This window comes from Pantherophis guttatus, chromosome 2 (genome assembly GCF_059756535.1).
Source record: "Pantherophis guttatus breed Tessera chromosome 2, ASM5975653v1, whole genome shotgun sequence".
NCBI classification, from domain to species: domain Eukaryota; kingdom Metazoa; phylum Chordata; class Lepidosauria; order Squamata; family Colubridae; genus Pantherophis; species Pantherophis guttatus.
In genome coordinates this window covers 38,625,536-38,649,690 of record NC_142064.1, presented here as the reverse complement: position 1 = coordinate 38,649,690, position 24,155 = coordinate 38,625,536, and the positions used below count along the sequence as shown (strand labels likewise).

At 37.4% G+C, this 24,155-nt stretch overlaps 1 protein-coding gene across 6 annotated transcripts in view; it reads right to left on the bottom strand.

The window, feature by feature from the left end:
* Positions 1–24,155, bottom strand: part of VCAN (versican) — a 101,582-nt gene that overhangs the window by 46,735 nt on the left and 30,692 nt on the right. For 4 of the 6 annotated variants that reach the window (XM_034441231.3, XM_034441230.2, XM_060690629.2 and 1 more), the window contains exons 4-7: positions 20,055–20,229; positions 19,827–19,954; positions 11,409–11,702; positions 1,363–3,546 (exon numbers count right to left, since the gene is read on the bottom strand). In XM_034441231.3, the coding sequence (XP_034297122.2) occupies positions 1,363–3,546; positions 11,409–11,702; positions 19,827–19,954; positions 20,055–20,229 (2,781 nt within the window). The remainder of the gene's footprint in view (positions 1–1,362; positions 3,547–11,408; positions 11,703–19,826; positions 19,955–20,054; positions 20,230–24,155) is intronic. The other 2 variants (XM_087885860.1, XM_034441233.2) reach the window with 1 other exon arrangement.

Below are 24,155 nucleotides of genomic sequence, written 5' to 3'. Positions count from 1 at the left end.
GCCGCTGAGATCTGAACTACCGAACTGCAGCTAGCATTCAGCTAAAGTAGCCTGCAGTGATGCACTCTAACCACTGTACCACCTCGGCTCTTCTAATCCGTGAACCTGTCATTTAATAATTCTTAAATAGAAAATTTGCTAGGAAGGGGGGGTTGTTTCCTTGTGTTCTACCCAGATCTCCAATCCTTAACTTGAATTACTAATTCTTTTAAATCTAATGTTGTAGAGGTGCCATGTCATTTACCATCTTCCAGGGTATTTTAAATTCCTAGTATAGTTTACAACTACTGATAAAATTAGTACAATGCTAACTAGTGTACAAACCACTATAATTATATCATCTGCAAACTGGATACATTTTATATCATTGGGAAGAGATAAGAAAAGATTCATTTAACAATGGAAAGACACTTAAGGATTCCAGGGACAAGAAACTAATCCAATCAGCTGAGACTTTCATATACAAACTTTCATGTTATACATCATCCAGAGTCACATTCTTGTGAGTAAGGCAGATATGCAAATGTAGTATATAAATAAATAGCACTTAAAGTAATTCTTGGTTAAGCCAATCTATTCATGTTCACTATGAAGATCAACAGATACAGGCAACAACATATATTCTATTTATGGAGTAATCAAAAATGAATATTCAGTGAAGTTTACAAAGGTAATGGGCTGCTTGGGGGAGGAAACTGAAAAAGGGATAATATATTATAATTCTACAAACAACACTATTAAGATTTTTTTTCTAGTATGATATATTCACCTTTCAGAAGAAATCATCATAATAATTCAGAATCTGATGACATCTCTGTTCTGAATACCCAGATTAAAGCTGCACAAACAGTGCCTTCAGCTAAAACTGAATAAATAAAAGGCTTGATTATAACCTTCCAATTTACATATTATTTTCTTTCCCAAAATTTCATAATGATTTGGATGTAAACAAACAAAATGAGCGTATTTTGTTTAGCTGATAGCACTGCAAATGCCATTGTTAATAGCTACATACTATGGAATGTTAATGCAATGCTACACTCAAGTAATAATGCATGGTGTGGAAGCCATGAAAAGTATAATGTCTTGTTCCGTAGGTAATGAATGTCAATCAAATGATATGGTAATATTAAGCAGTAAGCTCAATTAATATTGTATCAACGTCTAAATGATAATAATTTCTATATCCACATAACCAGCAACTATTAGTAATATCCTATTACGAAGCATTTTCAATATCCAGATATAAAAGATGCATACAATAATTGAGGACTACTTTATATATATATAAAATTTGTCATATATCTCTGAGCCAAATATCCACATTAGTTTGAACATCCAGTCTCAGTATTAAAATCTTACCTGTATCATTTTCTGGAATAGCAACAACATATACATGTATGTTAGATTGGTTTTCTGTAGCAACCTCTGAAGTAGCTGGGGGCTCTTCTTGAGATTCTAAAACCTCGGTGGGTGGTCCTGTGGGCTGGGAAACTGCAGTGATAGTTGATGAGGTAAAATATTCAGTATCAATTTCTGGCTCTACCGTTTTGCCTGTAAAATCATCATCAGTAGTAGTTTTAATGGGAGAAACAGATTCATCAATTATCAGCACATCTTTACTTGTATCCTCATCAGGCTCCCTATCAATCAGAGGTGGCTGTGTTTTGATAATTAAAGGTTTGGATGCTGAAGTTGTTGGGATTTTATCTATCGCAGTACCGACAGTGGTGGCAATGCCAGTTACCACCATTGGTTTACTTGTTGCACTAACTGAAAATGAAATGGGTTCCATTCCTACGTCCTCTTCTTTTATTCCTGATCCTTCTGGGCTATGAGTTGAAGTATCTACTTCCTCCATATCAAACTTTTTAGTGACAGGAGCAGCTTCTTCTCTAGAGAGGGGAACTACCAATTTGTCCAAGGAAGACCTATGTTCACTTTTGGTAGTGGATTCTATGGGAGGAACACCTGTTGCTATCAGGTTGGGATCAATGATTCCAGGAGACAATTCAGACTGTGTGACTGTGTCGTAATCTCTTATTTTTATACCAGGACTTGTATCTGTAATAGTATAATTTATTTCATATGCAGATCCTTCAGCAGCTACATCATGTTCAGGTAATGAATATAATACTGGAACAGTGGGGGAAGCTGGGTCAGTGACCAATGTTTGCATAATTAGATCTCTGGTAACAGATTCCTGTTGAATCACTGGAATGACTTCTGTTACGGTTTTTGTGAGTGCTGAACGAGTAGTAACTATACCCGAACCTTTAGAAATCTCATTTTCTACGGTGTCTGAAATCAAAGAACTGCTATAGTCTTTCTCTGAAATTGCAACAGGAGTTGCAGTCTTTGTGGTATCTGTAAAAATAAAAGGTTGTTTTATTTCAATACCTTCAGTAACCATTGCTGGGTCATCTTCTCTTGAAATATCGAAGATTGGTTGCTGTTCAGTTGTATTCTCATTAGTCCAATCATATTTTGCATCTGTTTCAATTGTTTCTTGTTGCAAATCTGGTGTTGGTGTTATTAGGTGATAACTTGACACTTCAGGTCCATAGCTGGTAAAGAACCCTTCTATTTCATTTACATTTGTGGCAACAGGCATGTGTCTTGTGGCAGACTCGGACCCAAACAGGTTTCCTTTACCTGTTGATACTTCTGATCCTGAAAATACATCTGAAGTTGTGGGTATTGGAATAAAAGTCACAGTATCTTTCATCTTCTCTGAAACCACAGGTGCTGCTGTGTGCTCTTCCTTCTCTACTGAATCTGTTGAGTATACCATTCTAATTTTGTCAGTTGTTGTAAGCACTGGTATTTCAAAGCTCGTTGAATAAGCCGGGGTAGATACTATTTTGCTTTCAAATGAAGTTGCTACTGAATCTGGTGTATCTGTGGCATTTTCATCTAAGATCGCCGTAGAAGATGCAATTTTATCTATCTTAGAAATGGTACTAGATGTTATTAGCTTCTGATCTGGCAAAAGAACCTCTTTATCTTCTTTTTTTACAGATTCATAAATACTAGTGAGCAATTCTTTTGGAATGACAACAGTAGTGAATTTATTATCACTTTTTGCTTCTACTGGTATTTTGGTGGGTTGAGTGCCAATATGTGTTTCTTCCTTTGTTTCTAAAGGTACACTCAGGTTACTCCTTGCTACAACATCCACAGAAGTTCTTATTGGACTTACTTCTATTTGTTCAATTGGACTTTCAGAACTTGCCTCATGGAGATCAGAAATATCTTGGGTAGGTGTAATCTCCGCTAAGTCACTTAATACAGTTTCTGTTTGGGTCATTTTTGACAAATCAGAAATGTCTGTAACAGTTTGAGGTAGAAGGGTAGATAAATTAATGGTCCGAGGTGCCTTCTTTTCTTGTTTTACCATAACCATTTCTGAAGTGAGTGATGATACATAAGGATGAAGTGTAGTTTTTGGAGGAATTACATTTAGTTCATTTAACGATTTGGCAGATCCACTTTCCAAAGGAATATTCAGTTCAACCATTGAAGAATCTGTTACATTCTCTTTATCTAGCAAAACATAATGATAAACTAATTAGAAATATTTACACTACAGTTTTGTATTTTATCATTACAATAGCTTGAATCCAAAATGAATTTTAGATATACTGAATACACATTCTTTATCTCAGCCCATGACCATAAAACATTATTTGTTGAGCATGCTTTGAAAAGGGTAATTATAATTAAATGAATCAATTTACCCCAGATATAAATCAATAAAGTGATCTGTATCCTATTTAGTTAAAAGTTATGGAACCCTCTTAGGATCACAAAATCAACTTGTATTAGTAATACTTTGTATCATCATCATCATCAATCATCCCTTCTTGTGGAAATTCAATGAAGCTTTTTTTTATATTGCCTTAAATAGTATTTAATTGATATAAGTTTTTTTTAAAATGGGTAAAAATGGGTCACAGGTTTCAGCAGAATTTATGAAACTTAAATTCAGTCATTTCAGCCATGAAACTCTTTGAGATGTTGATTTCATCTACACAACTGTTCTGAGAACAAAATTAAATTCATAATCATTGTCCTTTATTCTTTGGATGCAAATCTTATACAAAACTGATAAAATGGCTGCCCTTAAGTTCTCTGAACTGGTGATTACTTTAGTCATCTGAAGTCATGAATTCTGCATTAATGAATAATTTGTGTTTTATACACAGAACAGTAACACTGTTATTTATATCTACCACATTAAGAACTTGAAGGAAGGTTTGAAAGTTTCATGCTTTGCTGAATAAACAGTTTTGCTTCAAGGCTTTGGAAATTAATGTAATAAACCATTCTGCAATTGGTAGAAGCAGTCTATGCAAGTTTATTATACTAGCAGTTCACTTTATTTCAAAGGAATTGCTCTCTTAACAATATCTTCCGTTATAAGGATCCTCATAAGCAAGGACTTGATTGACTTTGGAGAATGTTCAGTTTCAATGCAACAATAGGATCTTGTAACCAGCAGTAATTCTAATGGACAGTGTACCTTGCGCTGTCTTAATCATGATTTACAGAATAATTTCATGCAACAGCTATATAAAAACCATATAAACTATAGCATGTTGTATATACGCAGTGCTCTCAAACCAAAGAAAGGAGCAAAGGTTATAAAGAAATAGGGCCAAATAATTTTCTTCCCTGACTACTTTGCAATTGTCTAAAGAAGGATCTTTACACAATTTCTCTGTGAAAAGGTAACAGATACAGTGTTATAATCCAAGTCCCACTTTGCACATGCATACCATATTAATGGAGCTTGGATTGCAATACTGAATCCACTATCTTGTCTATTTTGAACACTCTCCACATGGATGCTATAGGCAATAAGAATATATAAAATGGATAATGCCCTATTCCAATATTTTTTTCAATCTTGGTGGCTACAGAATTGTGGAATTTAAAATCCACATATATCTTAAAGTTGATAAGGTTGGGAAATACTGTCCTATTCTGTCAATAGCTTGTACTTTTTTCTTTATTTTTTTCTGCTAAATTTCTCACTACAGTACACTTGTGTACACACCCCACAGGGATTTCATATTTAGAATTTGTCTCATTATCCTTGTTTATACTTAATATTCATGAAAAGGTTTAACAAAATTCAAAATTTCACATTACATGTCCATTAAGAAAAAAAGTTATTCCAGTTTAGCCAGATGCTTTGGTAGATTTCAGCTGATTTTTGCCAATTTGCAAAAATCAGGTTTATTTGACTATCATTACTGAGTACCAAATGATCATTACCAGCATCATTCAGGAAGCCGAATTTTATTTGTAAGCTTTAAAAAAAAGGGATTTAGGTTGAAGCTGTTTCTTCTCAAAGTAGACATTCACTACAATTAATCTGCCTTTTGTCTAAAAAAATGATTTAGACAGAGGCTTTTCTTTTTTAAGGCTTTACACCGGCTTTAACTAACTTGCTGTTGTGCAGATGTTTTGCATTACTGAATTCCTTAATTCAAGTGTTCTGGGGGATATCTTTTTGTGCTTCTTCTGATGCAATACATGAGACACTTGTTCCTAATAAAAAAAATCCAGATTGTTTAGAGCAAGAAATCAGATTATCTTACTAACCATTTGTTACATCAAAGACTGTCCTAATTTATGTACTTTTTTTAACAACCTGAAAAAAAGCTGCTTTGAGATTCTGTAGAACTGGAAAAAGTGGTTCTGCATTTCCTTTAGGAACTTAATGTAGTACACAAAATGTGATATCTTCTCATTTGTCCCACAACAGAAACTTGATGATGTGGAAAGAGGATAATTGACCGAAAGCCACCTAGTAAGCTTCTATGGCTAAAGTTGGCCCTGAATTTGAGTCCTGCTGATATAATCCGATATCCTAAACATTCTGTCATACATGCTCTCTTTTACATTATATGTTTTATGGAACTGTAGACCAGAACTCTTGAATATTTCCTAAATTGACATTGTAAAAACTTTAATCAAAAGAAAGCAAGACCTCTTGTAGTAAAATAAAACATTGGCTCGTTCCTAAATTTAACTTTATGAGCATCCTTACAAAACAAAAATAATGGATTGCTACAATCAGTGTCTGAAAAAGTGTTCCTTTCTCCACCAAAAACACAAAACTAAACTGGGATGGGTAGGAAGATTCCATGTGATATAAAGAGAACAGTCATGTAGTAATCTTATCAGTTTGTCCTTTTGTAAATATATATTTTGGGACTAGACAAGCCCACAATGGCAACCATTTTCTATACCAGCCAGTTCTACACCAAGATAATTATTTTGTGGGAACATCTACAACATATTCTTAAATTCTAAATGTGCTCCAGTCCCAAATGATTGCCTATTCTAATACCAACTAATCTATTCTGGCACATATCCTATGCAGCAGCTTCCAGATTTCATGATTCTTTTCCAACTGTCCTATAAATCATTGTGAAGTCAACCTAAGACCTTTCACATGTCAAACACGTATTTTGCCATTAGATCATGGCTTTTTCCTTGAATATTCTGAGTGAGAAGCTAGAACTGTTTGTTATAATATGAAAAAGATTCATCTAAGGTATGCCTATTGTAGTCTGTTTTTAAAAGTTTTTATGATGTTTTATTATGTTTCCTCAACGCAGACAGTAAATCTCATAGCTGGATGATTAAGATTTAAAACACACACACACTAAATAATCCACATTTTAAAACTTTGTTTTAGTAAAGTTCAGGGAAATTTTGCAAACTCAATGAAGAGACTGGTTAATTTCACTGAATTACTCTTAAGAAAGAAAAAGGGAAATGTTTAAAGCAGGGCCCCTTAAGAATGTATTTTGTTCTAAAGTAGTATCTTGTTTTACAGTATTACAAATTAATGAGTAGCTCTGATAAGTTCTTATACAATTATTTCATTAATGCTTCATATTCACACATACACACAAAAACTTTGAGGGATGCATATACATGTGAGATATTTTAAACTGCATAGGTTCAGCACAGCTTCAGAGCAGTTTGTTTTCAGTTAGGATGAGCTTAGCCTCATATATAACTTTTTTTCTGAAAATGAATATAGTTTTTATTGCAAGCCATAAATGGGTCAAGAGATGAACACAAGTTCATAGTTACCAATGCACGTTTCAAGATATTCTCATTATAATATTTTTATATATTATAATATTTTATAATATATTTGTCAGTTTGTGTATTTGTACATATGTGTACTCTTACTCCTTATTCCTATAACTCCAGCTAAACTCATACCTTTCAAGAGGAAAGTAGGGCTATTGTTAACAGCCATTCTAATGTACTCTATAGCTGATAGGGAGTCAAGCTATTCTCCAAAGCACTTGAAGGTAGGACAAGAAGCAATGGATGGAAACTAATCAAGGAGAGAAGCAGAACCTAGAACTAAGGAGAAATTTCCTGACAGTTAGAACAATCAATTAGTGCAACAACTTGTCCCCAGAAATTGTAGATGCTCCAACACTGGAAATTTTAAAGAAGAAATTGAACAACCATTTGTCTGAAATGGAATAGGGCAGTGGCCCCCAACCTTTTGGGCACCAGGGACCGGTTCCATGGAGAGGTTTTTCTGCAAACCGGAGGAGGCATGGTTTCATATGCTGCTTGCATTCCTTGGATGGGGCTTTGCTTGTTTGGGTGGCCCGGTTGCTGGCATGCCACGGACTGGTGCTGGTCCACAGACGGGGGTTTGGGGACCCCTGGTATAGGGTTTCTTGCCTGAGCAGGGGGTTGGACTAAAAGACTTTCAAGGTCCTTTCCAACTCTGATCTTCTTGTTACTCTGATCATAAACTCTCTCAGACAAAAACTAATAGCCACAACTACTGAATATGGCATGTATGGGCATTTGTGAGACTGTAGTGATTATGAAACATTTAATTGGTTGGATTGGGATAGACATGTGTAAAGGAAAACATAGACAGCAGAAAAGAGAAGAGACATGAACAAGCAAATGGGAAAGGATAGAGACAGTGGGAAGATGGTGATGGCAACACTGATGTCTGGCAGCTAAATAATATCTTGCCAAAAAATTAATGGGGATCACTGATGACAGCTCTGAAAATGACTAGTACTTATATATTTCATTGTACCATATAGTATTCAGAAATCCTTCTTCTGGAACCATGCTGTTGGCTGGCCATCAAAAACAAAAATTTCCTCTAAACTTTAATAATCCAGTGAGTGGGATTTATGAAGTGAGTCAATAACCAACAATGAACATGAAATAAATACATTATTTAGAAACGATGTCAGTGGTTCTCAATCTCTTCCCCCCCCCCTTAAATACCTTTTGTGGCCACAGACAATGGCCCCAAGACTTAATTCAAGATTTAAATCGTAACATTTCTTCAAGACTTTGTGGTTATCTGTGACATCACAGTTCCCCAGGGGTCTGCGGACCACAGTTTGAGAACTGTTGAACTATGTTATTTCAGTAGGAATAAATTCATTATCAAAATGATTATGGTCAGTGTTGTGGGCTTCTGTTTTAAAGACGTGGGGTATTAAATAGCCAGAAAACCAAGTAATATCAACACATGTACTTGGACTTAACTTGGCACAGCAGGTCTCAACTCACTATGTAAAATACATTTGTTTATTTGTTGATTAGTTTGGTTGGATACTAAATATTAGTTGAGTAATTTGGCCTGTCCATGAATTGGGATATTATTTTTGTCTGTATGCTCTGTACCATCTAGTCTTGTACAATTAGAACAGTATGCAAACATTATAAAATAAACTGCTTTCTATCAAAAATACTAAAGCAGATTTAGAGCCCTAAAAAATTAATCGAGAACCTTTACTGGTGAAGGTCTGCAAGGAAAACAAATGAGAGAAATAATATCACATATGACATGATTATGTAAATGATGTCATTATGCAAATTTTGATTTTAAGAAATTGCATCATTTGCACAATTATGTGCCAACACTGGCAACATCATTGTTGCTATCAGGCAATAAATAAAAGCATAATCTAGGGGGAAAAGCTATCTGTTTATTAAAAAAAATCATTGGGATCATTAACTAACTCCAGCCATCAATTAGGGGGAACATCGAAATTTTAGGATCTTTTACATGACAATTATTTTTATTGTCCAAAGCTTTCTTTTTCTATAAATAGAATCTATAGACTTCCTAAAAAGTTTCCTGACTTAACAGAAAGGTGGTCTTCTTTGCTGACATTGTATGTGTATCTTTATTTTAAAAAGATACCTTTCTGCTAAAGATTTGTTGCGTGTCTCAGAGAGATATCACTATAATCTAGATCAGGGGTGTCAAACTCAATTTCATTGAGGGCCGCATCAGGGTTGACCTTGGGGATGGGGTGGGTGGCCAGGGGGCGTAGTCAGCTCGACGTCACTCGTGGGGCGGTGCCTGTGGTGGCCCAAATGCTTTGCCAGTGAAAATGGGCTCCTGAGCTCTGTTTTTGGCTGCCACAGCCTCCTGCAACCTCTGCCAGCGATAATGGAGCTCAGGAGGGCCACACACCCTCCCAAGCTCCGTTTTCACTGGCAGAGGGTTGTAGGAGGCCATGGCAGTCAAAACAGAGCTCAGGAGCCCATTTTCGCTGGCAGAAGCACCACAGCCAGACCTTCACTGTTTCCAGGGTGGCCCCACCGGGAAGTACCCTGATCTAAGTACCCTGTGGGCCAGATCCAGCCCCTCCCTCCCAGCCTTGAGTTTGACATTCCTGATCTAGATAATTTCTTGGAGGTCTAATTCATTACTGCTGCATCATCACTCTTCATCATTTCCTAACTCTGCTGATAGTGACACACATTCTATGAGTGAGTTGATTCCTGGTGTACTGAGTTAAAACTTGAGCTTTTCACATCATGCTACTTATGTAACACAAGTAGCTCAAGGGTTGAGTAAATAAAAATTTCTACTTCAAGATAACTGTTAAGGGGGGCCCAGTAAAAGGTTGATTTTTACTGTACAAACATGCACCCCTCATACTCCAGGCATTGCTTCTAGCAAGTTTTCTTAGCTAGATTTTCCTTTTCCTGCCACTGGAAGTACATCTCTGATCCCACCCTCATCCCACAATTAACCATTTCTAAATTACTATAATTATAAACTGTACTTTGTTTTGTACCCTAAATATATTCTTTACAACAGAAGAATCCAAATTTATTCTTTATAATAAGGAGTTTCTTTTAAAAAAAATACTTGATGGGAACAAAGGTAACAGCAGCAACAAGAAAAGTTCTCTTAACCCATTTTCAAAGCCCCACTTCAGATGTCAAATACCATGCTGTCTTTGGATATTAGACCTTTGATCAAGCTGCTTCCTAACAATGTTTTATTCAGGTTCATGCACTCAAAATTATGACTCCACACCTCAAAAAGTCAAAAGATAGAAGGGTTGAAGTTGAATCAAGAACACAATTATACTATCCATATTTTAAATAGATGAGACATTGATGGCAGTGCCAGTCCTGATGGTTTTGGCTATTCGCCATATGGCAGATAAGAAAAGAAGCAACAGAATAGGAAAACAAGATAGCAAAAAGTGGATTTAAATTCAAAATCACCATCAGTATAACTAGGTCTATTTCTGTGTTGACAAGAGAAAGTAATTAAGTTTGGACGATAAAATTGAATTTTTTGATTTAAGATTAAAATGCATACCTTAATATTTCAGGTAGCTCTTAATAGAATCTTGCTGATTGGGATGAAATGATGTGTTTTTGTAATGTGACTATTGATAAGGGAAGAGGTATGGGAAGAAGTACTAGGGAAGGTGCTAAATTAACCCTTTTTTCCCCCCACTTGTCTGGAGAGAGAGGGAATCATATTTTATTTACCTTCTTTTTCATTTCTGATTTCTTTTCTTTTTTCCATTTCTTTTCACTTCTTTTTTTATTGGCTTTTTGTATCTTTGCTTGTATTAGTTTTTTTTTTTAATCTTTGTATTTGTAAGCTCTAATAAAATTATTGAAAAAACAGGAACAATTTGTATCCTTCTAAATGAGCTCTCCCTTATCCATGGCCAAGTTCTGCTACACTTCAGTGAAAATTGTGTGGTTGAAATCCAACACATTTGGAGCATATTAGATTGGACAAGGCTATACAGTCATTGGAAACAGTTAAGATTTTTTTGGATATGCAAAGACACAAGGTTCAGCTAAGCTACTATTCTGTAGTCTAATCATAGAAATTGTACATAATTTGTGGGGAAATGATGTTAAAAGTTTTTCCTAGAAATCAGGGAAATGAGCTTCCCCAAAGATAGACAAAAAGTACAACAGTTCTTTTCCTTTGCATGCAACAATTCACGAGCTGCTTTTATTACAAGACAGAAAACTCAGTAAATTAGAATAAATAGGACAATTAAAATGCGTTGTAGAAATGCATTCTTAAAATAAATATCAAATATGCTTACGTTTAAAACAATATGCATCAAATTTGCTATCTGGGTAAGGAAAGCCAGTTTGATTCTCAAAGCGATAAAGCGTTCGCACGCCAAGTAAACCTCCGCCGCACTGGATTCTTGCCACAGAAGCAGGATAGCGCACACTGCCATCTGCCAGCCAACCGTAATCACATTGGTCAAAACCATTTCTCCAGGCAGCATGCAGATCACCAACTGAAGCAAGAACTGCCCCTTGTTCCTCACACAAAGTTTGGGCTTCTTCAAAGGTAACCTTGTTGGGAGAAGTTACATGAAAGACATCACCTATAAAAATAAAAACAGATTACGCTTTTCAAAGAGGAATGCAGTCCACAAATGATTTAAATGGGAAACTTATTTTTAACATTATTGCTATAATAAAATGAAGCTATTTTTCTACTACTGCTCTGATTTGTTGGTTTTGATGAAATTTACCTTGAACAAAATGTGGCATAGTGGTATATAAACAGAAATCGAGTTTGAAGGAACAAATGCAGTATTAGAATGAGCTTCTGATTTGCTTCTGTATATAACAATTCTTGTTGAAATGGCACCAATAGACAAATCTAGATTTGGAACGGGCCCATTTAGATCACTGAGTCCAGTGACTGTAGAAATAAATATGAGCACTTTCCTAAGAAATTTTTAATTGATCCTTCTCCCTGAAAACCACTTCATTCCTTTACTATTTATTTATAAAAATGTCTGTATGGTTGCTCATCTTGCACAATTCTGGGCAGCTCACAACAAAAATAAAACCAAGAAATAATAAATGCCATAAAACACAAAAAAAAATCTAAGAGACTTAGGGATCCTCTTTGGATGCCTCCAGCAAACCATCCCCCCTTATCCCAGGATGTGGTTTCCCCCTCACTCTAACCCAGCCCCTGGGAGGAAAACTGAAGCTGAAGCTGAAGGCTGAAAGAATGAGAGCCTGCCAGATTCCAAGGGCAAGGGTCCTCCACAGGAATTTAGATTCTTAGATGTAATCATATATAAAAGATGTTGGGATATGAAGCGAAAAGATGCTGTCCAGAGATTGGTCAGATATAAGACAGTATAGATTGTAACTGAATACTGGGCAGAGCAAGAGGTCAGAAGAGACCTTCTCTGGGTTTTTGGGTTGTAAAGGAGATGGTGGGAAAACTGTACTTTCAGATACGTAAAATTCTGCTGATGTAGCTTCACATAAAGTAGAAATAGCTTATTTGGCCATGTTTCCTGTCTGGTCTAGTTGATGAGGTTGACACTAGATCCCATTAGATGTCAAAGTTTAAGGGAAGGAACCTGGAGCATGCCATTCTATGTGACCTGGTAGGGTGGGCAGATGTCCTCACTCCTGCAATCATCTTGAGTCATGCCATGTAGGATAAAAGTGATAACGAACATCTTGAAATGTATCTGGAAAGAATTGAAAACCAGTGCAGGTTGCACAAAGAGCAGTGTGATGTGAATAAACACTGTGTACATTGCTGCATTCTGAATGAATTGAAACTTCTGGGTAGTGTTCAAGAGCAGCCCCCAAAAGAGCACATTATAATACTCTAATCGAGACATAACCAAGGCATAAGTAACCATGAGCAAGACTTCTCTGTCCCATGGAATAAAAGAGCACAATTGGCCCAAAGGATCTAGGGAAATCCCCCTCTGGTCATGGCTGCCACTCTGCTCCTTGAGTAGGCATTGACAGTCCTGGAATACTCCCAAATTATGCACTGTCTCTGTCTTGGGAAATGGGACACATTGAGGATCAAAGATAACATATTATGAGACCTTGGTGGGTCACAAAAATCTAAAGACACTCTGTCTTGCTTGGATTGAGTTGGAGCTGGACCAACTCTATCTACGAGGGTCTCTATCTAGACCCTCGTAGTTTCCAGGCATTGATTCAGCACCTCAATAAGTATCACTCATTCATCTTTCCTATGGTCAAACTTCAAATACTGTATGCTTCTTAGTTTAGCAGTCTTTCACTTTTGCAAACCATGTTCTAATTCAGGCAACAGCATAAATCAGCAAAGGAACTCTATAAATATGGTCATCATGTCCCTTGTTGTATTTAAAGGACAGGAAGAATTCCTAATAGTTCAGGATTATTAGGGATGAGTGTGCAAATTTAATGTTTAATGGTCCCTCATATAATATCTTCCATATAAACTAATTTCTATCATTTCCTGCTACAGGGGGGAAATAAAACAATCTAGTTGAGATTCACAGTGAGATAAGTCTCAATCCTCAACACTGAGGTATTCAGTCTTCCCTAAAGACATCATTTCAAGGGAACACAATATTCCTCAGAGTCCTTGCAATTTAGAGTCTCTTCCTCTGAAAACTCTATTCATCGTGATGAATATTTTTCTATAATTGGAGATGAGTAAATGACTGGAGATATCTACTTCTTGTTAGAATGGCTGAATTTGGGGATATATAATGCTTTCAAAAGGCATTGCATAGAACAGAGTTTATGTACTGTGAAGACAGAAGTGCTGGCTTTCCTCCCAGAACACCTGAGTATAAACTCAACATCTCTGATAACAGGATACTATTTATGCAGATCACTAAACCACAGCAGAACCTTTCAATAAAACAATAAAAATGCCATGAACTTCAACACTATATTTAGTGTCGAGTATTTTGTGCTCATAAAGATTCTCCTGGGCACCTAATATGACCCACTAGTTCTCTCTTTGTTGTACTTTGGGGTTTTTTTAAAAAAAAATGTTAAATGTGAAGCTAGCATTCTACAAAGCAAAATGATCACTGTCAAGCTTTCTATTTCCAGAAATAAGAATGGTGACAACAGGCTCTTCAAAATTCCAAATACAACCTGATTTGGAAAAGTTGGGAACTTTTACATCTATTCCATTGAATTCATCAAATTATAACAAATGTTATCAAAATCAACCAAGACATTCAGAGGATAAGCTTTCAGCTTAGATCTGTAAGTACTGCAATCCATAATGAGGTGGGGATTTGTTCTCTTTGTAGAATTGGAGATGCTGAATAATGTATCTGCAAGAGCCAAGGAAAGTTTCCCAAACAAAACAGCTTAGATGTGTTTTTCCCACATGTTCCAGGAAAACACAGAGAAAATCCATCTGGCAAACTTATGAATGACACGGCCACAAACATTAGAGCAATGAAAAGTAGATAGAAAGAAGGGAGTGGGATTTGAGACTTAAGAGTGATTCTCCAATGTTTTGATAGCTGGGATCCATGCTGAGAGTAACTCAGCAAAATTTTCAAGGCAAACAACAGCCAGGAGCAAGACAGTTTAGCTTTCCCTATGCCTTGCAATAACAACACTGACATGGAAACCAAGATACTCTTTGGAATATACATAGCAATGTGATTTCTGTTGGCTTGGCTCCTAATCAAGGTTAACTGCCTGTTCCCCAAAGTCAAAGCATTGTTAAGAAACTTCAAATTTTCTCGTTTGCATATTTGGACTATTCAACTTAAAAGGGCATCTGATTATTTTTTTTAATCAATAGCAGCTGCATGCACCATCACCAAAACCATTGCCACTATTATTGTTCCTGTTCCAAAAAAAGCAGCAGACTGGCTAACAGTTTGCTTAAAGAACAACAAAGCAAAAAATTATGTTCCCAGTCATGCCAAAAAACCTGAACTCTAAATAGATGATTCATTAATTATTCTTTTTGTGACATACAATTCAATTATTCTGGTGTATGCAGAAAAAAATGTTTATTTTATTAATAATAAAATGATTTGTAAATCTCTACTCAGACTAAACATAGTCCCAAAGTTGATATTAAAAATTAAAATACATAAATCATAAACAAATTAGCATAGTAAATGAAAAGAAGAGATTTAAGAACTAGACAACCTGTGACCCATTGTGTGATCATTTCAATTGTGCTATCATTTCATAGATATTTCCTTGCCTAAATAGATCAACAGAATGATCATAGGCAAGCAAAAAGCAATCGGCGTGGGAATGATTTCCAACTTCCTGATGACTTCCCTACTGATTGTTTGTGGGAAGCTTGCATGGAGAAAGTCGATGGGGAAGCCAGCAGGGAAGGTCACAAGTTGCTTGGGTAGGTCTTCCTCAAATCCTTTCGTGCTTGCACTGCACCAGCCACTGATACACCCTGTGAACCCTCCCTGATCCCTGCAACATTGTCACACATCTTCCCTAATTTGCACTGCATCTTCAAGCACCTTCCATGACCACCACACCACTTGAGCACCCCTTCACACTCTTCTGCATCCTTCCTGACCCCCACCATGCTTCTCACCCTGTCAACTTCTTGCACACCTCCTTGCTCCCTCCCCATCCTAGGACCAGTTTACCTGCCCACTGGCTTGGCCTTGCAATTTCATGGTGGCTTCCCCACTGACTGCTTGGGCAAACCAGCAGAGAACAGAGTTTCCTGCTGGTTTTCTCATCAACATGTGGGAAGCTGCCAATTGCATTGGAAATTACAGCACAGCAGCACAGCAGTGAAGTGGTTGCAACTTTTCCAAATTTCAATCAGAAAGGAGCAATGGGTTCTGGATTTGGGATGCATTCTATGAGTTAATACATTTGAAGTACCTTTATTTAAAAATAGTTGCCCAATGATGTACTGTTTTGCTCAATTGAATGTTACAAAAGACATGAGATTTTTAAAAGTACATAGATAATTTAAGATTACTCATGTGTTAAGCCATGTCTAATTTTAAACAAGGAAAGAGACAATCTGTCCTGTGGCTCCCAAGGATATGGACAGGATCCTGGGACGGCTGAACGCGACCACATGTTTATTGGACCCGTGTTCCTCCTGGTTGGTACTGGCTTCCCGGGAGGTTACACGAGGCTGGCTCCAGAGGATTGTTAACGCTTCTCTGAGTGAGGGGGTCCTGCCGGCTGCTTTGAAAGAAGCGGTTGTGAGACCCCTCCTCAAGAAGCCCTCTCTGGATCCGGCTGTTTTGGCTAACTATCGTCCAGTCTCCAACTTTCGCTTCATTGCGAAGGTTGTTGAGAGTGTGGTAGCGCGGCAGCTTCCCCAGTACCTGGATGAAGCTGTCTATCTAGACCCGCTCCAGTCCGGCTTCTGGCCTGGGTACAGCACAGAAACGGCATTGGTCGCATTGGTGGATGATCTCTGGAGGGCTCGGGATAGGGGTTGCTCCTCTATCCTGGTCCTGTTAGATCTCTCAGCGGCTTTTGATACCATCAACCATGGTATCATGTTGCACCGGTTGAAGGGACTGGGGCTGGGGGGCACCGTTCTGCGGTGGTTCTCCTCCTACCTCTCTGACCGGTCGCAATCTGTGTTGACAGGGGGGCAGCGGTCGACCCCGAGGCGCCTTGCTTGTGGGGTGCCACAAGGGTCGGTCCTCTCGCCCCTTCTGTTCAGCATTTATGTAAAGCCGCTGGGCGAGATCATCCGTGGCTTCGGGGTGGAGTTCCATCAGTACGCTGACGACACCCAGCTGTACATCTCCACCCCAGGCCACCCCAACAATGCCCTTGAAGTGATGTCCCAGTGCCTGGAGGCTGTGTGGGGCCTGGATGGGGAGAAACAGGCTCCAACTCAACCCTTCCAAGACCGAGTGGCTGTGGCTTCCGGCATCCCGATATAGCCAGCTGGTGCCATCGCTGGCTATTGGGGGCGAATCACTGGCCCCCATGGAGAGGGCTCACAACTTGGGCGTCCTCCTGGATGCACGGCTGTCTTTAGAAGAGCATATGACGGCCGTGGCCAGGGGGGCTTTTTATTAAGTTCGCCTGATACGCCAGTTGCGTCCCTTTCTAGATCGGGACTCCCTACGGACGGTCACTCAGGCACTCGTTACTTCCCGCCTGGACTACTGCAATGCTCTCTACATGGGGCTCCCCCTGGGGTGCACCCGGAGGCTCCAGCTGGTCCAGAATGCGGTCGTGTGGGGGATTATGGGAGCAACAGGGCGCTCCCATGTGACACCTCTCCTGCGCAAGCTGCACTGGCTCCCGGTGGTCTTCCGGGTGTGCTTCAAGGTGTTGGCGACCACCTTTAAAGCGCTCCATGGCTTAGGGCCAGGGTACTTACGAGACCGCCTTCTGTCACCAATAGCCTCCCACCGGCCAGTACGCTCACACAGAGAGGGCCTCCTCAGGGTGCCGTCCGCCAAACAGTGTCGGTTGGCGACCCCCAGGAGGAGAGCCTTCTCTGTGGCAGCGCCCGCCCTCTGGAACAACCTTCCCCCAGAGATACGTACAATACCAGACCTCCGGACTTTTCGTCGGGCCCTAAAAACTTATTTATTTCACCTCGCCGGGCTGGCTTGACCCCATAGTTTTTGGTTAATTTTAAATTGATTTTAATTGGGTTTGTTTTAAATTGCAGCCAAAAAAAAATAATATTTAATTATTTTTAAATTGTTTTTAAATTTTGTATGTTCTGTTTTATTCTGGCTGTTCACCGCCCTGAGTCCTGTTGGAGAAGGGCGGTATACAAATTAAATAAATAAATAAACAAACAAACAAACAAACAAATAAATAAATAAATAAACCTTTGAGAAGGAAATAGCACAAATGAAGTGCTGTCACAGACAAGCCCCTGTCACATGTCTCTTCCATGATGATCTCTTTTCTGGGTGGCACAAATTATAGAAATTCCAAAGTACACCTTAAGCTTATATGGGAGGAGGCAGCACTTCAGTAGCTATACTCTTATCTCAAAAAAACTTTAATGTGCCTTTTGCCACAGTGACTGAACATGATTAAACTTGAACCATATGGAACAGTGGTAGGTTCGTCCCGGTTCAACTGAGCCAGTAGCGGTGACGATATGACATCACTGATCCGATTCTGCCCCGCTGCCCCCTCACCCACCCCCCGCATTATTCTTCCCTTTTATTTGGCCCCACCCCCAATCCATTGCTGCCTCCTGAGTCCCAGCTGATAGCTAGAGGGGAAAAAACTGTTTAAACTCTTGCCGCGGGGCTTCAAAGGGCCGCCCTACAGCTGATCAGTGTTAAAAGAAAACAAATGAGTAGACCGGTGCCTGCAAAAATAAATGGGTAGACCGATGCCTGCAAAAATAAATGGGTAGACCAGTCCCTGCAAAAATAAATGGTTAGACCAGTGCCTGCAAAAATACATGAGTAGACCAGTGCCTGCAAAAATAAATGGGTAGTCCAGTGCCTGCAAAAATAAATGGGTAGATTGGTACAGCTCTGAAAGCAGTTAAAAGCCTGGTAGACCAGTACCTCTGCTAAATCCTAAATAATTGTCACATGACCATCAAGCCACACTCACAAAATAAGCCACGCCCACAGAACCGGTAGTAAAAAAATTTAGAACCCACCCCTGATATGGAGGCATCAGTCAAAGGCATTCTGCTGCAGAGGCAGATCAGAATTATTTTAACACGTACACTTGAAACTTAATAGTACCCAATGCTGCCCAATTTACTGGGATCTAAAGCAGAAAATCCCAATAGCAGCTGTCTGCTCCAAGGAAAAACACAGTAGATAAAATATAACAAGAGCCTAAATTGGTTCTTGGGGCATTGTTCTCACTTTACTCAATGGATATGAACATTTTTTTCATTCCTGATTGATCATTTTTGCCAATATCAAGTATTCTATTTAATTTTAATACTCATGTAATAATACTCATCATCAACGTGAGTATTGTTGTAATGTAATTATTTGCAATGTAACATTCATTATCACTAGAGGGATTTATTCAATCTTTCTTGAGTGGTTTTTGTTATGAAGTAGTCTTATGGGACTCTCATGTTATATTTATGTGTAGAAAGATGGCACTTACCCCCTAATGCAGAGGTCTTCAAACTTGGCAGCTTTAAGACTTGTGGACTTCAACTCCCAGAATTCTCCAGCCAGCATAGCATAGCATAGCATAGCTGGCTGGAGAATTCTGGGAGTGAAGTCCACAAGTCTTAAAGCTGCCAAGTTTGAAGACCTCTGCCCTAATGTTTGGAACAGTGTTTGGTATAATTCTTTTTACAAAGGGAAAGGTAACAAGAATTCATTCAAAAACTACCAAAGTTTATTAAGTATGCCTGGAAAGGTGGCTAGCAGAAACCTGACTGAAATGCCCAATATGAAGGTAACCACTAATAATATCTATGAAAGGCAGTGCAACTTTGTGTCAGGCAGGGGGCACCCAGGCCACAGGCTAGGATTCCTGCCATGCAATTTCCAACATTGGTCACTTCAACTAGTAAGCTGAAACCCTTACTTAAATATCCTTAAGGGGAAGTGCAGCCCCATTCAACACAAGTTGTATGCCATTTCCTGGTCTTGGGAATCATCAACAGACAGTACTATCAAGGTTAATTTCAATTTAATTGTCCTTTAATGTATTCAGATAGTAATTCAGCACTTCCACAACTTGTTAGCCACAATGCACAGTGCTAAAAAGAAAAAAGAGATCAATGTGTTGCTTACCATTTATGCTTCCAACATAGCAATAGACATCATAAGTTTCATTAGAAAGGCGATATCCATAAGATCTAACTCCTTCTTTTCCCATCATATCTCCATAACAGCCAACTCTAGGTTGCCTAATAGGATATCTGCAATACAGTAAATGAAATAAAGTGAAGTGAATGAAAGATACCATAAATGTAACCAAGCTATTAGATGCACCATCAAAAAGCCACTTGATCATCTCACCTAACAGATTGATCAGACAACCAGCCAGCATCACATTGCTCAAATCCATCTTCATACGCAGCTTTCAGTTGTTCAGGGTTTGCAATTACAGCACCATTCTTCAAACAGATCTCCTGCGCCTGTTTAAAATTCAGAGTGTACCTACTGGTAGACGAACGATAGTGAAACACAACACCTGCAAAGATAATAAACTTATATCACATCAACTTTTATTTAGCACTAAATTATTCTAGGCAGTAAGGTCAGAAAGAACATTTAAGGAAGGTTCTCGAATTGTATTCTATGCCCCTATTAACATTATAAAGATTTTTTTTATAGCTATCTTTTGCTCAGTTTATAAATCTGCAAGCTACAGAATCCATCATTGTTCATTTTTTGCATTGTACTTCTGTACTTTTCCAATAGCCTCTGGCAAATATGGAAATAAAACTGAACCAAATTAAAATATCTTCCTGAGATTTCATGAAAAATAAATTGTCAATCCTTTGCCTTCTATTCTATACTTATAGATAAAAAGACTTCAAAAGAAATGCGTTAGTATTATAGAATTATAGAGATATATAAAAGTTTGACAACTATTTGGGTCCTTCGCCTGAAGGACAGTGAAGAGTAGACTGAATATTTTTCAGACCTATTTCTATTCTTGTTTTTTTTTTTTTTAATATTACAAAAGGAACAGAAGTGGCTAAATTGCTTATATAGAGATTGTGGTTTTATTCAGAATTTTAAAATACGATCAGGCATCCTAGTCTTTTCTTCTGCGTTTTTCATTATTATTTTGTGTGTCTTTTTAATGTATGAAGCATCAAGAGTTCTAAATCAAACATTTTCAACATTATTATGGTTATAACCCAAATCATATTGAAATCAACAGAACAAAAATGTTAATGGGAAGTTTAGCTCATGACATTTCATTTGTAATGAAAGAGGATATCAAAAATGTTCGCAGAGGTGTATAATTAATCTACATTGCTATTAAGTCACCTAAGATTTTTAACAGCTTTTGGAGGGAGTCTAGATTCTGCCATGTTAATATTATGAGAAAAAGGCAAATATATTAGAAATGTATGTACTGCTATGAAATTTCCCACATATTATATAATGTAAACAGTTTTATTGTTTATTTTGTTGTTAACACAGTAACTCCTACACTTGCAAGAACAGAAGGTCGCTGTTGATTTTGTATTGAAATATATATATATACCTGCAACCATGTCATAACTCTTTCAAGGGACTTCTATGTAAGACTTCTTTGTAAGACCCAAACTTTGTGTCACTAAAGTTTGAAGGTTTAAGACTCAGTAGGTCCCAGATTCAATTGACTACCTCCAGCAATAAAAGAGCTTGATCCATTCTCACCAAGCCTAGCGTCAGTTACTTGGGCACAACAGACCATAACATTCCCTGTCTCAGTTAATGAACTGGAAAATAGTTTCAGATGTGCTTTAGTCATAAATAGATGAAGCTATTGATCTGCCCAGCATACTTCTTTATTTTTGTTAAAATGTAATAGCCTGATTTAGTTTCATGACTTATTTCTTCTCACAGATTCACAGGTTATTGCAATCTAATTTCAGAGATCTTCACAGCTGTATGGACAGAGTAATTAGAACAAACAAAGCTTTTTTAAAGTGTTTTTCCTTCCTCAGTCATCACAACACAAGGTCATTTCAAAGGACCTATCTAGCATCTTTTTAAAATCAAAAACAAAGTTTAAAGCATCGCAGCAGGAAAATACATCAGAATGAATTATAAAAAATGGGAACAGTTTATCATGATAAATCATAAACAAATTTATTTAAGTATACACTTTACTCATTTTAGAAATCTGATGAGTTTACTTTTAAATAACTGACAATCTACTCTTGAAATAGTCTTCTATGACTAGGAGGAATAAATGTGATGCTTTAAGCTATTCATATATCCATATCATTTAACAGTTTTTTTTTTGATTAAGTAATAACAACATTCTGCAACAATTACTGAACTAATTCTATCACATTCAGTGGCTGAAGTGGTTAGAAAATTCTGCTTGAAGCTATAATGAGACTAAAGTCCAAGACTTCTATTATTTATAAGTGATGTGATTTAAAAAATAACATTTCCTTGTCCTCTTGTTTGTTGTTGTGATTTCAGAAGAGGTTATACTGATAAGAAAAACAAAAGCAAACAAGCAGTATAAGAGTTTTGCTATATTTTGGGCAAATAAAATATTTGAGAAAACTAAAAACAATTTTAAGGCAAATAGGCCTCAGAGTGCTAAATGTTTCAATAATGTATGGGGTTGCTTTATATTACATCAATGTGCAAATATAAAAAAATCTGAATCTTTGGGATATAACTGAAATTTGTATTATCTGATCTGAAAAAGGGCCCTCATTCCTTGATATGTGCCAGTGATAATTTATTTTGCTCTTTATGAAAGCTTTATAAACAAAGAAAGAGGCTCAGTAGAGAATTCACTGAACTGCTTTCCAACATCAAATAGTTATTTACAATAGCTTTTAAGTTGTGTACCGTGTTTTCCTGAAAATAAGACCCTGTCTTATATTATTTTGAACCCTGAAATAAGCGCTTGGCCTTATTTTCGGGGAGGTCTTATTATTTTGGGGCACGTGGAACAAGATGGGGCTCCTCTTGCTGTCTTACCTGATTTCCAGCTCTGGGTTTAAATATTTTTGGGGAGGATTTATTTTCAGGGGGAGACTTATTTTAGCGCATGCGCTCAAAAGCCCAATTGGGCTTATTATTAGGAGATGTCTTATTTTCGGGAAAACAGGGTATGTAAAAATGGCTGGAGATAACTAGATAATAATAAGCTGTTACTCTATTATTTTAAGTGGTACATATTCTTTCTTTAATCATTTTAACTTATTTATTAAACTTTTGTGCTGCTCATCTCGCCACGGGTGACTCTAGGCGTCTTACAGAATGTGGTTAACTAGCTTAATGCCCAAAATGGCCTTCACTCTTTTTTTCCACTTAAATGCCCCCCCCAATAAATCACAATGAGAGATATTCAGCAACTTGATTTTGTGATAACAGAAGACAGTGATTTTAAAAAAGTCTTCAAGTTTGATTAAAACAACTGTCTTTATTCTATTGTCCAAGAATCCCTTGTGAAGGTACTTCAAGTAAATGGTGTCACCAAATGCTTTTAAAAACATTTGTTGAAACTTTATGAGGCTACTGAATCTTACTTTTAAATCTTCTTGCTCAAACTCTTGAAAGGAAGGCTTCAGAAAAAAAAATGCCTTCATATTTTTAGATTTGGCAATGTTGCCAAATATTAGAGTGCTACAGTCATCATTAACAGTGCCCAGTGCCACATCACCAGCATCTAGCTTATGTAGCAGTCCTCAAAACTTGCAATGATAATGTGGAGCAATCCAAAGTATGCTAATCACATTTAAAAGTGATTCAGCCTATTCCTGTCTTAATCCTATTAGATTTAGAACAGCCAAGTACATTAAACTTATTTAGGTTAGATGTACAGTAGGTTAAATCCCATATGGATATAGGAAGAATTGTTGAAACAGTAACTAACAGTAACTAACTAACTAGTACTAGTTGTTATGGCCTAAAATTCCCTATTGGGTCAGGTGATTTAAAGACTTTATGATAGCCACTACCATGGGACAAGAGATTTAACATAAATACAAGAACATGTGTCTTGGACTGTTTCCAGCTTTTGGAATTTCTGGATAAGTCATGCCAGCTTTTTCTTAGTTTCTCTTCATTATAAAGGGAGAAAAAATCCGGCAATCTTTTGATTGGTACACAAGTTAGTAACCTGTGTATGCATTTTTAGCTTACAAATTTATAGCTCACAGGATAGCAAATATAATTTTCTGGTATGCAGTAATCAGATATTTGATTTCTCACTCACTATGGACTCACCTTAATCTTTTGCACTTTATGCTGAAGGCATAAAGTCTTAAACTGAATGCAATGGAAATTTGAGAATGGAATCCCAAATACAAAGCATATTTACAGCAGCCCTAAAAGTTGGCAGATCTATAAAATCAAACAATTCTAATCTCTATATTGATGTCATTAAAGGACATAAATGTGAAAACATTCAAAAAACTTCTCTGTATT